Raw genomic sequence first — 16,082 nt, forward strand, 5'->3', positions numbered from 1 at the left:
AAAAAACAAAACCCAAGCTAAAAAAAAGGTGATTGTGAGAAGTGTGGCTAACTAGAAATATTGATATGTTGTCTAGGGGGAATTTGGCTTCACAGAAACATATTGATCCAGTTTTGACAGTGTTGTATTAAATTGTATCTAACCCTGGAACGACCCCGTTCAGGACCATGAAACTCACATCAATACTCGTCGAAATGAACTGAGTTACTGTGGGGGATCATTAAATTAGCACGGTCAACACTACACACCAGTGTGCTCCATCAGGCATGAACGCCTTGGTATCCCTAGTGAGAGGGCCTGCAAACCTGCTTCCAGGAGACCTGAGCCCAGTACTGGGGGACAAAGAGCCACCATTCTCAGAGGCACCTTAGGGGGACCAATGGTGTCTTCCATGCAGCCAGAGCACTTGTCCCTGTGGGAAGTCAGAACATTCTGATTGTAAAATACTTGTGTGATAATCTTACAGAAGAGTTTTGTAATGCTTAATATAAGGATTACAAGAATAGGAAAGCAAAGGGATTTTCAGCAACAGGAAATGCCTTTATTTTTTTTCCCTCTCTCCATTAATTTTCCTCTTGATTAGTCTCATCTGAATATATGAACACTCTGTGTGTGAAATTAAGTTAAACATACTTATCCATGTATACTAGCAACATGGGAATGTGGCTTTCTGCAAGCACCTACCCACATGTCTTTCTTTGCTGTTCTTTGGATCATGTTCTAAGTGTCCTGGACATTATAACAGAGAATGTGAAACTCATTGATTAGTGCATTTAAAATAGAAGGTATGAACGTGATGAAGTTAACTTTTCCCTGTTATTTTCACCTATTATGATGCCTTAACATACCCATTACAGAAGCGGCTGCCACATGGAGTAGAAATAATCACACAGCTTATATTACCCAGCTTGGCCACCAGCAGCAATATAGCTGAGAGGTACAGAGCCACAAGCTCTATCCTACACTATAGGAAAGATTTTCTAAAAGAAAAATTCAGAGATGCCACCTTGTGGGTGATGAAAATAATACAACTAAGTAACAAATAAGACAGTATTGCACTTTTAATATAGTAAATATACAGTAACTTTGAATTACATGATCACTTTCCAATGAAATTCCTGGCAAAAATATCCACAAAAACTTGAAATAAATAAGAACACATGATTACCAACATCAAAAGCTGGGCTGTAAATTCTCAGTTAATTGAGTTCCAATCTTTCTAGATAGAGCAGAGTCTGTTTATTTTTCAGAAGAAAACCTACTAATGCAAATGGGAGCAACAAAGGCGCAATACCTTTAAAATAAGGTAAAAAATAGTACATTAAGGGCAATTTCCTACTGTAGCAATTTCAACTATATCAACTCCAGAAAAGGTATCACATACTGACTGAACAAACTGTCAAAATATTCTCAAACTTCTAACAAGATCCTTTGAACAGCAAATACAAGATAAAAGTTACTTCAAACAACAACTGAAACACAGGAAGAACACAAGCAATAGTGGGATTACAGCAGAACTGAGCAGTCTGGAGTCAAACAAGGCAGTTTAGTCCAATTAAGTGCAACCACCCCGTGCAGCATCACACCCCTCTTCTGAGGGTCACCAGGGGCATGGTAGCACTTGGGGCACGGCTGGGAGCTACGGCCACAGCATCCTGAGAGAGGGGCATCGGTGGGAGATGAGCTCCCCACTTGTGGCAACCCATTTGCTCTAATCTCAGCTTTCTCAGAACGAATACTGCTGAGCCTTTTTGCCTCTGTGAGAAGCACCATCACCCCTGCATTTGTACCAGCAAATGTAATCTCTCATTTGGGAAGAAAAACACAGTCCACCTTATCAGTTTTAACGAGGCGACCCCTTGATTTACGATACTGAACCAGCAGCATGGATTGACTTCGTCTTCCTTGCAAGGCTCTTCCACTTGAGGAAGATGTGAAGTCCCCCTACCCAGAATGGTAGGCATTGCTCACACAGTGATAACCCCTCTTGGGCGCATAAATTCTCAGTCACTGCAGAAGCTTGATGCTTGTACTGGTAACAGAGCAAGGATCTGGAGGCATTGTGCAGAAACTTCAGAATTGCTGTAGGTAACTGAAAGCTACGAGGTCTCAGGGGGTGCAAGGGAGGTAAAATGTTAACCGATCACATTATTTCACTGCAGAAATGCAAGTAACAGAGAAAAAAGGACCATGTCAAGAGAGAAACAATGTTGTTTTAAATTTCAAGTTATGCATTAAAAATACAGTTCAACTTTACTACAGAAAACAGTTTATACATATTGGAGTAAAATTCTGTTTCTTCACATCTTTGTAACAGGGTAATTTCCTTGAAAACACTAGAGTTGTTCAAAGTTTATACCAGTATAACTGACATAGAATCTGGCTGTTTATTTAAAATGCAACCTGAGCATATTTGTTCTGTATAGTACCGCAGAACGTTAAACCTTTAAATTATCTAGAAAAAAAATAAATCACTCTTTAAATATCTCACATCACAGTAAACTTGTTCTTCAAGAAGCATCATCAATGCTAGGCTTAGACACACATATAATTATATTGCTAAACATAGTGAAAAAAAATATAAATAGCCACATAAATACTGTGCTGTGGAAGTGTTCTAATTCCAAGCTGAATGTATTTGATGGAATAAACTTTTCTGCTATATTCAGAAGTGCTTCTAAAGATAATATCCATCAATACAAAACAAAGGAAACCTAAAGCAGAGTCCTATTCTTAAGTAGAGCTCTTTATAGGCCCACAACATCATCAAGTTAAAACAGAAGCAAAAGTGCTGCAGGATAAAATCCAACCCTTGCACATCTGCTCAGGCTAGGAGCTGTCTGTTTCTGTGTGTGAACTAAGATGACTGTGGAAGAAGTATCAAATTAACGAACAAAAATTAGTGTTGTATGATTATCATGTGAGACAAACTTGGCCAGATCATAGCCAGAGCTTAATGATGAACAAGAACTTGGACTTGAAACACTGTTTACTTGTTCTTTAAGAAGTGACCATGCAAAATGGGCCTGTATCTATATACCCTCCTTGTAACCTAGGAGAGCATCAATATAATGTTTCAGAGGAAAATTTAGCATACACTAATATTCAGTGCTATAATAACATGCTAAATTAACTGCTGCATCTAATAGAATTTGTTTTAAAAAACTGCTATTCTGATTATTGAGCCTGCTCACCTTGCTTTTGGTGCTTGTAACAGTGCTCTAGAACAGTGTGCTAAAATTATGCGCTGAAGTAGTGCTTACTGGTAAGAGGAGGCCTACTACCCGTCACTACTGTTAAGGTGAATCAGGAAAACGTGACTAATGAAGGCTTGCAGAATTTGGCCACACCTTGAAATTCTAGCATTCGATGCATGAACCTTTCATCTAAAAAAGCTGAAATAGATGATGAGTCTGGAAAAAAAGGATGAAATAGGAACAATGGAATGTGCTGGTCCTCTGCAGTTGCTGGTGTTGAATGCCATCCTTTGACTTTCATCACACCTCTGACACAGCCAATTTACTTGATCTGTGAGCATGTCAGATTGTTTCACTTTAATTGCATAGTGCTGAATGAACATGCAACTACAATTCATTTTAACTGTAACTTCACAAATAATATGGAAATATAATACTGTACATTACATTTGTTTCCTTTACCAATTTAAAATTTCACATTTGGTCTCCAGCAGACTAGGGAAAAAAAAAAACTCTCACTAAAAATATTTCTTTGACTATTCCTGAGCAATGTTTTTATGTACTGTAAAATACTCTAGTTTATTACTACATTCTCACATTTTAAACTACATATAAATCCATGCTTTGAAATTTTACAAAGCTGAATATCTGGTAGGCACAATGAAAGAATAGAAACAGCTAAGCGTCTTAAAACCCAGATGAGATCAACAAGAGAAGTGCAATTTAACTATATACATAATGTACTCTTTAGTATTTGCTACTTTTTCATTTTCTATCACAATGTGAAGGATCCACTTGCAAAATCCGGTCTGTCAGACCTCAGATCACTTCTCAGGAACAATTCACTGTCACTGGTTGCTGAGGGTGAAGTTAATGCTACTCAGTAACTCATTCTAAAATTAAAGTACAAAACTTCCTCTGGAATTTCATTTTTAACAAGAATGTGCCTCCAGCTGCTGTGATTGATTGGAAATTGCAGCACATGAACTGACACTCGAATAGTCACTGAACTGTCCTTTGTATTCTCTTGTACCTCATGGACACAAGAGAAAACACAGGGTCCGAGGACAGGACCCACTCCTGGTTGTACCATTTATTTCTGTAGGGTATTTCCCCACGTCAGTTCACTAACTTGAAAAAAGAAGCTATGCTAACTAAAGTAGGCTGGTCCATGGGATAAATAATAATCATCTTGGGTGACTAAAAATAGGTATCTTTTGTATCAAAATATATCTTTACTTGAACTAACAATAGCCTTTAATTTCACCCCCAAGAGTCTATTTTTTATGAGGCTACCCATTCTGCAAACTAGGCCACAGAGTCCCTAATAACACCGTCACTTTGCATTAGTCGTATATATCCATGTGCAATTTGAAATTTGGTCATTTCCTCTGAATGACAAGGCTTACAAAAGGAACTTTTCAAGGAAAGCTGTCTGTAAACACAGTGAAAATTCCTGGGTATAAAAATACACATTCAATTTTCTTAACCTGTCACTAGTGAAGCTGTCTGCTCCCTATTAATTTTTTGTCCTAAAAAGAATCCTTTCTGCATTAAAATATTTCAAAACATTATCTCCATTCTTATAAAAAAATATCTAGTTCATCAAAAAAATCCAATTCATCATCTTCTGTGAAGAATTAGTTTGACTTTGCATAGATAAGCATGCGCCATTGTTTTATAAAAACAGTTGAACCCTTTTCCATCAGAAACCACCACCAAACCTGTCTCACAAAATAACACATCCGTTCAGGAAAAGTATGAATCCTATTCTCTCAAATACACCACGGTGAGAGTAAGAAACACCACAGACTTCAGTGGACTTCAATGGGTGCAAATAGGACATGTTATAATTGTATATTTCTCTAAACTTTCATACTCTGCTATTGTTACTTTTATTGAGCAACTGGAAATATTTTTGAGGAAAGACCAATGGAAGACACCTGCCTTCAGGGAAAAGATTTCCTGCTGGCCTTGCTGGCTTAAGATCACATGTATTGAAATCATAGAATGAACAGTGCTGACTTAGAGCCATGCATCAAGAACATATTTTCTCAGGATCTTCCTATAAAGAAAACATGACCCTCCTGGACTGGCCAAATGCTTTCTAGCAGTCACAAAGCATTATGATTTTTTTCATCATTTAAATTTGCATGATGTTTGCTTTGTGCCATTTGTTTTTATTTTCCTGTCCCCTGTTGGTTTTTTTGAAGGAACATAATTGTTGGCATTGCCATTTTTCTTTGGATTTGTACATGCGTATGTTTTTAAGCCTCTGATGGGAGCAGCTGAACCATGAAACACTGGGGTTTGCTTAGGGGGTCTGATATTACCAACACTTTGAATTTTAGAACCATTCTCGGAGGGCTCCACGTTGAGAAGCTGTTGCTTTGCAGTCTTTTTTTTCAGTTCACTCCTTACTTCTCCAGATTGTCTCTGAGAAGACATTTCACATCCCGTTCTCTCTGAAAGTTTCAAGTGACCTGGATGGGAATATAACTGGCGACTTTTTTCAAAGTATGAATCTCCCCTGTGACCCAAATAGCTTCTGGGCAGCTTTGCAACACTTTCTTGGGGAACCACCTGCTTGTTAGGCAAAGGGCTGAGCAATGCTTTGCCTTTGCCAGGGCTTTTTAGAGTACGGACAGAGCCAGGAGCAGTCTGTGGCCTGGCTTTGGCTGCCTTTCCTTTCTCGTTCTGTACAGTCTGCATCTGCAGCCATTCCAGCTGCAAAAGGCGATCGATGTATTTCTGAAGAAATCCTGTTGGCTTTGGTCGAAATTCAGTTTTACCCTCTACGTTAACAAAGATGGCCAGTTGCTTTAAGTCCCAGGAGTTGAAAGGGGGTGGGAGGAAGTCTGGGTAGTAATATTCTGATTCTTTAAAACCTGTATCAGGGATGCATTCCAAACAAACTGGATCAATTTCTTCAGCTCTAAGAATGAGTTCTGGTGGTGTGCAAGGAGATGGGGGAAGGGGAATCCTTTCTGAATCAGAGAGATCACTGGCACTATCATCTTCAGCATCTTCTTTAATAATTTGTGCTGATTCAAAATCAAGAAACATTTCATCTACAGATGCTTCTTGCCATTTAGAAGAGCATGGACGAGCTACAGCAGCATGTTCTTTGTGATTCTCTTCCAACTGTTCTTTTTTACTGCAGTAAAAATGTTGCACCGGGATGTCTCTAACCCTGCAGAAGCTACCTTGTGTGCTGCCCTTTGTGCTAGGAGGGATCCTGTGCAGAAAAGATTCATTTTGCCTTCTTTCTGGGAGACTCCTCTTTGGTCCTTGTACTCTGTGCAGTGATGTGCAAACACTTGTGATCCTAAATAAAAGGAAAGATCATATCCTGTTAGAATGATTAATGCCTTTGAACATCAGTTTATAAAGGTCTTCCTACTTCCTTCAAGGACATGGGTCTACATGAATGAAGCGTGGTAATGAGGTAAAATTAGTATTTGCTGGCAGAGCTTAACACTGCCTGCTACTGACTTTTTGGTTTATTTTGTTCCGATTTTGCCTGAGAACTCACTAGGGCAGGATAGTAAGTTTCCATATCGATAACTTAAATTTGTTATCCTCATAAATGCTGAATTCTGGGGTCAGTGAAGTCAAAGGCAAAACACAGAAGCCATGATTTCATCACAAGCATTTTATATACCAGCTTGAAATGACTACAAATTAAACAATCTTAACATAAAACTACCTCTTTGACTGAGCACTGTCATCCAGCTGGTTTCTTCCCTTCTTAAAAATGCTTGGTTGGTTACCATCTTGAGTGTCATGCGGAATCTGAAAAGATATATAAGTATGTGACATTATTCAGAAGCTGACATAAACTAAGTACCCTTCTTCTGTAAACAAAAACCAATCAACCAAAAATACTTACCTTTTCAATGGCGCTTGATACATTTTTGTCCAATCTTCCAGGAGAAGGTTTCATATACAAAATTGGTTTACTTAGTCCTTTGGTGCTCGGATGGCTTTTTCCATTACTGTAATTAGCAAGGATTAAACAGACTATCACATCTTAATAGCAACATATACAATCATCAGAATAGAAACACAACACAAGTTTAAAGTGCAATTCAGTTTTTAGAAGAGAGATGGTTGATTGCAACTACTCTTAAAAGTTCACCAGAACTATGCCATGGTCACTTTTTGGTTTTTATACTACTAATGCAAAAGTGAGTAATTCAATCAGATGGTATAATAATAGAATTTAGCCCTCTATCAGAGGATCCCAAAGTAACTTCATGAATAACAAATAGTAAATATTAGAGACTACATACACAACTACTAATTTGTATAGTACCTAGTACATGGTCCTAATGCAATTTAACAAAATTAGTTATAAAGTACCAGATGAAGGCCACTGCAAGCCAACTCCTGGTTGCCTTTCTCATTTGCATACTTTCAACAAAATTTAAAGGATCATTTAAAGGATTATTCCTAGGAAGTTAAGGAGTGGAAGCAAGCAGGGTGCATACAGTCTATTCTGATATTAATACTATTTCACAACAAAAGCACAAACAAAATTCACTATTTCATGTTACAATGAAGTTGTGGAAATATTAGTAGGAGAAAAACACATATGCAAGCAAAGGGAATGGCATTACTGATCTGAACAGCTTAAAACCAAAATATGTATTTCCCCAATTAAATAAGAACATTTCTTTGTAAGCACACAGAATTATTAAATCAGTGCATTCCGTAAAAATCAGAAAACAGTGTCTGTTCTACAAACAAGAATTATTACTAATTTTAATAAAGGAAAGCTTTTAAATGTCATTTTAGAACTGGAATAAGCAAACTGTGCCCTCCCTATCTAGTCTAGTATGACTGCAGTTCGGTTAACTTGTCATGCAGTTTTTATGTCGGTATAGTCAGATTTTGTTTTTGTTTTAAAACCCATAATGTCACCAACTGAAGAGATTATAAAAGAATGAAAATGAGTCTTATGCCTCCAGCACTGACGCAGTCACCTCTGTCACTGTGACCTGCACAATCACACTGCACAATTGGTTCTCTTGCTGTGGATCAGAGGAGAGGATGAGAATCTGAACAGTTCAGCTACACACTTTTTAACTAACCTCCAGTATCTACAGAATTCTGTAACAAGAGAGAAAATAATTTCCTTACTTTACCATTCCTTTGTGGCTTTCATTGATTTGGCTCTCCTTTTTCTGTGTCTCTCCGTGCAGTAATAAGGGATATTCTTGAATGCCTGGTCCCATAATTACTCTCTTTAAAGGGTAACTCCACCTTTATTTTTATATCATCTTCGAACAACTCCAGTCTTTGGGGTTTGTAAGACACAGCGTATCGAACGCAAACATCACCACCTCCTGGAGAAGGAATAAACAAACACCACGTGATTCCTCCCAACTTGATTTAATTTTAAAGCGTTAAGATAAATATAATCAGCTACCAAATGAACAACAAACCACAGAGCTCTTCCCCTGAGGTTTACAAGCCAGTCCCTGAAGGACTGCTGGTAAAATATAGGAAAAGATCTGACAGTACAGCAGCGTTAGAAGAGCTATTTTCCATTGTGTAACGTGCTCATCATCATTTTGTTCCTCCTGCGCAGCATTCCATGTATTGACTGGAGCCAAGTATCACAGTCAAATGGTGGTGGGTGTTTCTGCTCTTAATTTAACAAGAACAGATGATCAGCCACCTGCGGTTGAAGTGTGTGGAGTTGTCCTTTTTGCACCAGAAAATGCGCTCTTCCTATATTCATATATGCAAATTTTGTATCAAATCGTTTTGATTTTTTTTTTTCTCTTTTCCGAACGAATCTCTCGGTATCATAAATTCTTACTAAAAATAGTCAGAGCAGAATTCACAACATTCTTTTATTTTCCAGAATCTTCATTCCCATACCCGGGGGGCACAGACAGGACCTGCGACAGCTGAAAGATGCACCCAAACACCTCACTTACCCACCTCTGTTTTTGCTGCGGTGACGTTTATTTATTTATATTCATGTCGTTGCAGTGGTGTTTATATATTCACATTCACATCAGTGTCTGTTTACATCTGGCGCTGCCCTGGTTCTCCAGTCCTCTCTCCGCCATCCCCCCGCCCGCGCTCCCGGCGCTACCACATCCCGTTGGGGCAGGACCCCGGGGGCTCAGCCCACCGCGCCCAGCGGCAGCTCACAACCCGGGAAGGGCCGATCTAACGCAGCAGCGGCTGCAGGCAGCTCCCGCGGCTCCGAGCCGCCACCGCAGGCTGTGCGCGCCGCAGCCACCGCGCCGGGCCCCGCTCCCCTCTCTCCCGGGATGCACCAGCAGCTCCCGGCGCTGACCCCCACCGCGCTGCGTAGCGGCAACGACCGAGGGCAGCTCGTTAATCAAAGGACAGGACCTCCCGCTTTCTCTCCCCGGCAGCCGCCCCGCTCCCGCTCCTCCGCTGTCCAGTACCTGCCTCCACCTCAGCCGCCACCGGCAGCTAAGGGCATCCTGACGGCTGCGGCGTCACGTGGGCAGTGCGCAGGCGCCCGGAGGCGGGTGGGTTGGAGGGGCGTCCCCGCGCATGCGCTGCCACTGAGGGCGAGTTCGCGGCCGCGGGCGCCGCGACGGGCGGCGTGTTGGGTGTCGGGTGTCCCGGGCCGGGCGCTGTCGCCGCCGCCGCTCTGCTCTGCCCTGCCTTGCCCTCGGCCGGCGCAGGGGCTGGCTGGGCACCGCCGGGCCTTGCCGCGGGACGGACGGAGGGAGGACTGTGCAGCTGATGTGGGCTGTAGAGTCCCCAAGCGAGGATCGCACTTCCTCCAGCTGCAGTACCGAGATTTCCTCCACAGCCCCGCCCGACAGCCTCCGCCGCGACAGCCCCTGCAGCAGCCCCGGCCTCGGCTCCAGCTCCCTCCCGCCCGACAGCCTCCAAGCCTTCCCCAGCGTCGGCAGCCCTCGCGACTCGCCCAGCATCCAGTGTGACAGCCTGGAGTGTCCCTGCTGCTGCTCCTGCTGCTGCTGCTGCTGCGGGAGCGCAGGGTCGGCCGGCGTGTGCGAGGACAGCCTGCAGGCCCCTCTGCTCCTCTGTAGCGGGTTACCGTGCTGTGGGGTGCACCGCTGCAACCCCCAGGCATTCAGCGGCCTCTCCGACAGCCTGGAGTCCCTTGGTGTCCAGCACGACAGCCTCCAGTCGGTGTCCAGCCTGTGTGAGAGCTTCAGGTCCTCCAGCATCACGGGTGATAGCCTTGAATCCCTTTCCAGCCTGAGCAACGGGTCCACCAGCCAGCACAGCAGCCTCGAGTTTACCAGCCAGTGAGACTGTCTTCATCTTCCGGTATCATGCACTAGCCTCTGGTTCACTTCAGCTACTGTTGGAGCTTCCAGGTTTCTGGCCTTCATTCAGAAGGCTGCGTTGCTTCAGTTGATTCTTGCTGAAGTTCCAGTACAGGAAGCTCAAATACGTACTGTCCATGGCTGCACTCCCAAGTGTTTCAGAGAGGCAGTGTGTATTACCTGCTGTGTTAACACTGATTTTTGTCATCGATTAAGAATGGAGGTACGTGGGCCACGCAGGAATCCCAGCTATCTCTCTGACCTCTATCAGAACATGTTACAGGCTGAAGAAGCCCCGCGACGTGGCCAGCAACAGCCCCCCGCAGTCCATATAAGTAGCAATATGATTCTTTGGAGCAATACCCCAGCTAAGGGGAGCCCCCAGCCAAATAAGCTTCAGAGCAGCACTTCCTCCAGCTGTGATCCAGCATTACGGCCTATTATACGCCGCCGAGCAAGATCTTTGCCTACATCGCCTGAAAGAAGGAAGCGAGCAGGAGTGCAGTGTCAAGTTCCTGGATGCCAGAGTCGTATGAACCGGGTGAGATTTGCTGATGCTTTGGGCTTGGAGCTCACTGAAGTGAAAGTCTTCCAGAGCGGGGAGGATCCATCGATCCCCTTGCATGTCCTTTCCAGGCTCTCCATAAACTCAGACCTCTGGCACAGCAGCTCAGACTTGGAGTTTACTATGCAGTGTTTGGTCCCTGACTTCCACCAACCTGCAGACTGTATGGATTTCTCCTCCCGACTTCAGGAGCAGCAGGTGTGTCTTGAACGAGTGACCAGCTCAGATCTGGGGCTCAGTGGCACCATCCAGGTTCGCAATGTTGCTTTTGAGAAGCAGGTATCTGTGCGATACACCTTCAACCAGTGGAAAAGCCTCCATGAAGTGTGTGCCCACTGGCACAGTAGCATCCATGAGAAAAACGGGCAGGATCAGGTTGATGTTTTCACTTTCTTTCTCCCTGTGCCTCCCTTCCTCCTTCAGCTGTGCTCTGTAGTCCAGTTTGCAGCAAGGTACCAAGTCAACGGCCAGGAGTACTGGGATAACAACAGAGGGAATAACTACAGTCTTACCTGCCGGACTCACCCCCTTAAGATGCCTAGGGAATGTGAGGAGAGCTGGATCCACTTTATCTAACACAGGAAGTGGGCACAGAGCAGCTTGTCAGTAGTCTGGTGGCACTCTCTTCCTTGGCATGCTGCTCTGCTCCTATGGCAACAGTCTCGTTTTTGAAACCTGCCAAGCCTGATGAAGCGCTCCAGGGCAAGGAAGTAGCCCATGACCCGGACAAACTGTTCTAAACTTTTCAGAAAGTAAAAAAGGCCAAATGTATTGAGTTACATTGAAAGCCCCTGTGATTTCTTGTAGGGTATGCGTTGGTGCAGAATGGTCCCAGGGAATGCTGTCAGACTACCAGAGAGCAAAATGACACTTCATGTGGCTAGCAATATTCTAGGTTTCACAGAATATTTCTAACTGATCTATTTTACCATTTTGTACTGTCTGTTTCCTAAATGTGGAGTGTGGCTTTACTGGTTTTGTTTCTAATTTTGTTTATATTATCTCACCAAGCCTGGGCACTTTTCCATTTATGCATAACTTGGATGGCAGACACTTTAGGGAGTACTTGTATTTTTATATATATGTTATTAAGACTGTAACCACGTTGAATATTTCCATTAATATTTGGGTTGGAAGTTAAATGTTATTATGAGCAGAACATACATGAAAATGTGCCATCAGCCCCTCTGTTTCCCTTAGGAAAAAAAAAAAAAGGTGCCTGTGCCTTTTCTTATCTCCAGTGTTTGCAGTAGGCAGCAGGAATGACTGTTCCCAAAGTGTGTGTAAGGCAGATCTTCACAGGGAAGTTCTCATCTCTTTCAGGTGATGCATAAGTAGGCTTTTTTGTCTAGGTGGTGGTACAGGAATTGTCCATTCCTTGCATGCCTGTTTTTTACTAAGGGAAACTAGAACAATTTTGCACTTGGGCAGCAATTGAAGATCTTAAAGTACTATATGAATGCTGGTGATTTTACCACTGTTCCTGGTAAGTTTATAAATCAAGAAATTAATATGAGAGATATATATAAAATAAATAGCCAGTACAAAGGAGCTGGTTGCCGAGTCTTGGAATAACATGCCAGAACCCTGAATCCTGGCTCCCTGTTCCCCAGCATCCCAGTACTGCCGCCGTAGTACCTTTGAATTCTTTAATCAACTGTTTCTCATAAACTAGTTGAACTCCAAGACTGCATCCTTTGCAATACAAAGAGGGAGCTTGAAAGCAAAATGATGTCTGGTAAACTGATACTTCCACAGACCCACAAACAGAATCCTTTCTACAGCAGGGAGAGCACAGGAACACTGTTAGATGCAGTCTTCCCATGCTTCTTGCTCTACTACTTTCATTCTGTGGTTTTAGTGTGATTTAAGATTGGCATCAGGCTTAAATCTAGTAAGTAAAAGACTGTAAAAAAAAACCCCCCGTATTTCATACATATTCATAACTGCATGGAAAGTTTAGCTTTATATGTGTACCATAAACTTTCAAAACTGGCTGTATGGTTGTATAAGAGCTGCTTTTTAGGACTGTGCTATGAAAATCAGGCCACTTATTTGGGTATCTTATTTTGGATTGCTGCTTATTCATCAAAATCACAAGTTTTAAAAATCACTGTTGTAAGCAACCCCAAGTATATATTAGTCCAGAAAGCTTACTGAGTAATTCTGGAAGTGCAGAAACCCCAAGAAAATTAATGTGTCTGGCAACTTAATGTTACTCCTTAGTTGTGATACCTGTTTAGCAAAGCTAGGATTTCAAGTGAAGCAGCTGCCTGGTTCCATTGATCTTTGGCTTTCAAAGAAATCAAAGTCATGCAGATGATCCTATGAGCTGCTGAGCAGTTACTTGCAGTTACTGAGGAAACTCAATCCTATTTGAAACCATTGAGAAGTGACTGTGTGTCTGCTTCAACTTTGTGTTGGAGCACTGTGAGGTTGAATGTTTAAGTTGAAATTGTTCTGAAGGATTAGGTGAGGCTGAGGTGTGATTGCAAACTAGAGAGAGGAAGGAGTGCTGTCTGCTTTCAATCCACCTGCATTGTTTTCTGTGTCAGGGTTAGAGGAGTGATGATTACCCATCTAGCAGCAACTCTTCCTCTCCTAGAAAAATCATTGCAGGGAACTGGAAGTCTGGCCCTCCCCATGAGTCACAAAAAGTGAGAGCTCTAAGAAGGAAGGAACACTACCTAATTGTAAAGTTTTTTGCCTCCTATGGTGGCCTTTATATGAATAAATGACAGTATGGCAATATAGGACATAATATACCTGAACCTATATTCTGCATAGTCAATAGGGATGTTTTTGCTATAGTTAGCAGTCTACCTATGGTGTGACAGAGCGCAGAGAGGACACTGCAGAGCTGGCTCTGCCAAACTGAAATTCTCAGCAGTAGCACAGGTTGTGCCAAATTATGCCAATCTGTAGATGTTGAGTTAGATGAGCTGAAACAAACCTTCAGTGACTGCAGAAGAATCTTTCTTGGTGTAAGTTGAAATTGCATACCTTTACTTTAGTGAAACTTGCTCACTTAAGGAATTCCATTAAAGTTTATCCAGTATTGTTGAAGTCCACAGGAGCAAAGTTTTATGTACTTGTCAGCGAAGTAAGAACACAGACACGAGCACAGAAGCACTTGGGCTGAATAAAAGTCACTATTTTAAACTACTGTTGCATTCCTCCTCCCCTCTTCCCAATTACTGTATTTCTTCCATCAGCAAAACCACTCAATCACCTTTCAGCACACCATTAAAAATTCCTCTCTTATGAGACCGGTATTTGACACCACTTTACACTAGCTGTTGCTGGAGCCCAATGCCATACTTGTCTTACTGGCAGAAAGATGCTGTTGCCACCTTCTGGGAGAGAGTCTTTCATGTGCTACCAAATGTCAAATCTGAGTGTTACTGCAGGCAGGGACTGATTATGTAAAGCTGAGGTTGTCAGTGTGAAAGTTAGTGTCATGTGTTGGAGAGAGGTGAGAAATTAATGACTTGGCAATGAGTTTGGCTTGTATTGTCTTTCCTCCACGGCCTCTCAGGGTATTTGCATGTACAATATCTTGAACACTGAAGTATTTTTGCAGGTTTGCCTTTCCTCTCTTTGCTTGTTTTGCAGTGCTGGAGAAGAACTGACAGCTGTTACTAACCCAGTTGTCTGATGGTGCTAAGTTGAGCAGCCCTGCCTTGTAATGGAACTGAGTGATGATCTCTGGGTTAAGCTGCTAAATATTCAAACGAGTATTGGCACCTGTCAGGAAAGATAAAATTTGCACTTAGGTTTTCCTGTCATACTCAGTAGTGAATACCAAAAGGATTCTAGCTGACAAAAAAAGGGATGAAGCCATTACATAGTGGTATTACACACCTGTGGTGAAGGTTGATTTCTGACCACCTTTATAAATTCTCAGGACAACTTGACTGCTTGCACTGTGTTCAAACTGAGCACTTCCCTTATAATGAGGAGTTTGTAAAAGTGAATTCTTCACAAGGGTAATTGCCATATAATGCACTTTTAAAAACCTGTATTTATTGTAGTCATACAATAAACAAATGTCTAGTCCAGTTTCAAGGTTCTTTTGGGCATGTTTTCTAAAGCAACGTATGGAATCCATGTAAATGAAAGGGGGTTATCTTTCCCAATTAATCGTCTTGTCCAGATGAAAGTACATTACATAGTATATCAGTAAAGCACATATGCTAGACAAAAGATCATTTTATTTTAGTGGAGAGTTGTATAATTGCAAAGTGCTTCACTTTATTTCATCCTAAAAACAATAAAATGATGGCTATTGTAATACAAAAGATTGTAATAAAAGCTTTTCACAATTTTATGGTTTTGTCAATGTTTCTCCTGTTAACAGGTAAGGAAATTCCTGAGTTTAGTGGCGCAACTTAGTGCTGAGTTGTCACTTAGAGCCACATACTCAGGAAAGTAAGGTGGGTTTGAGTTGCTAAAAAATGAAGAGCACTTGATAAATATCGGTCTATACAGCTGCTAAAATGATGAGGCTCCCCTTCTGACATGGAATTTGCTGCCGTTTCAGCTCAGAGTTCTGTGCGGGCAGCACCTGCTGGATTACGATCTAATGTTGGAAAATGGCACACTGCCAGCTGATTTGAATGTTGTTTCATGGAAGAGAAAGGGGTTTTCTTCTAATTGCACTTCCCAAAGGTGTGCTAGACTGTACTAAACACATTAATTTCTGAGCCTCACGGTTGTGTTATTCTTTCGTCTGTTTGTTCTTTAGTTTTCATTGCTGCAGACTGTCCTCTTAATCCACCATGTTCTTTTCACTCACAGGTTTCTTGAAAATACATCTGAATGTAGTATGGTAAGAGAGCGTCCGTCATCTGTGCATCTCTGAGTGTCCATATCCTCTATATGAAATACATCTCCATCAGTGCCAAGCTTTTACTTGATATAGTCCAAGATTTGAATAATGTGTTGCCAGGTTTCTTCAAAAGCAAAATGGAGACATTTAATTAGACATATTTAATAAAGACATACATTGCCAATTACTTTTTA

General features: G+C 42.0%; 2 protein-coding genes across 8 annotated transcripts; one reads left to right on the top strand and one right to left on the bottom strand.

Moving 5' to 3' along the window:
* Positions 1 to 749: 749 nt before the first annotated feature.
* Positions 750 to 9,729, bottom strand: FAM217B (family with sequence similarity 217 member B). Of its 7 annotated transcripts, none has more exons than XM_030503359.1 (5): positions 9,632 to 9,729; positions 8,348 to 8,548; positions 7,090 to 7,195; positions 6,907 to 6,992; positions 750 to 6,525 (listed from the first exon to the last, which is right to left on the bottom strand). In XM_030503359.1, exons 2-5 carry the CDS (start codon positions 8,365 to 8,367, stop codon positions 5,337 to 5,339), a joined length of 1,401 nt encoding a protein of 466 aa, XP_030359219.1. In that variant the 5' UTR covers positions 8,368 to 8,548; positions 9,632 to 9,729; the 3' UTR covers positions 750 to 5,336. The 7 variants fall into 7 exon arrangements, with proteins under 7 accessions (XP_030359219.1, XP_030359216.1, XP_030359217.1 ...); XM_030503356.1 differs by having other exon boundaries at positions 8,343 to 8,548; XM_030503357.1 differs by having other exon boundaries at positions 8,343 to 8,548; positions 9,642 to 9,708.
* A 752-nt stretch (positions 9,730 to 10,481) lies between these two features.
* Positions 10,482 to 15,616, top strand: PPP1R3D (protein phosphatase 1 regulatory subunit 3D). Its single transcript, XM_030503364.1, has one exon. The coding sequence runs from the start codon at positions 10,710 to 10,712 to the stop codon at positions 11,631 to 11,633; it is 924 nt and encodes a 307-aa protein (XP_030359224.1). The 5' UTR covers positions 10,482 to 10,709; the 3' UTR covers positions 11,634 to 15,616.
* Positions 15,617 to 16,082: the final 466 nt, after the last annotated feature.

The sequence above is a fragment of the Strigops habroptila genome, chromosome 13 (genome assembly GCF_004027225.2).
Source record: "Strigops habroptila isolate Jane chromosome 13, bStrHab1.2.pri, whole genome shotgun sequence".
Classification (NCBI taxonomy): Eukaryota; Metazoa; Chordata; class Aves; order Psittaciformes; family Psittacidae; genus Strigops; species Strigops habroptila.

What these genes read in the sequence shown, in the direction of transcription:
- FAM217B (XM_030503356.1), bottom strand. Translation starts at nt 8,437, where the DNA reads ATGGGACCAGGCATTCAAGAATATCCCTTATTACTGCACGGAGAGACA. An exon ending in TATCAAGCGCCATTGAAAAG is followed by an intron (nt 6,993 to 7,089) that starts GTAAGTATTTTT and finishes ATATCTTTTCAG; the next exon opens with ATTCCGCATGACACTCAAGA. An exon ending in GACAGTGCTCAGTCAAAGAG is followed by an intron (nt 6,526 to 6,906) that starts GTAGTTTTATGT and finishes CCTTTTATTTAG; the next exon opens with GATCACAAGTGTTTGCACAT.
- PPP1R3D (XM_030503364.1), top strand. Translation starts at nt 10,710, where the DNA reads ATGGAGGTACGTGGGCCACGCAGGAATCCCAGCTATCTCTCTGACCTC.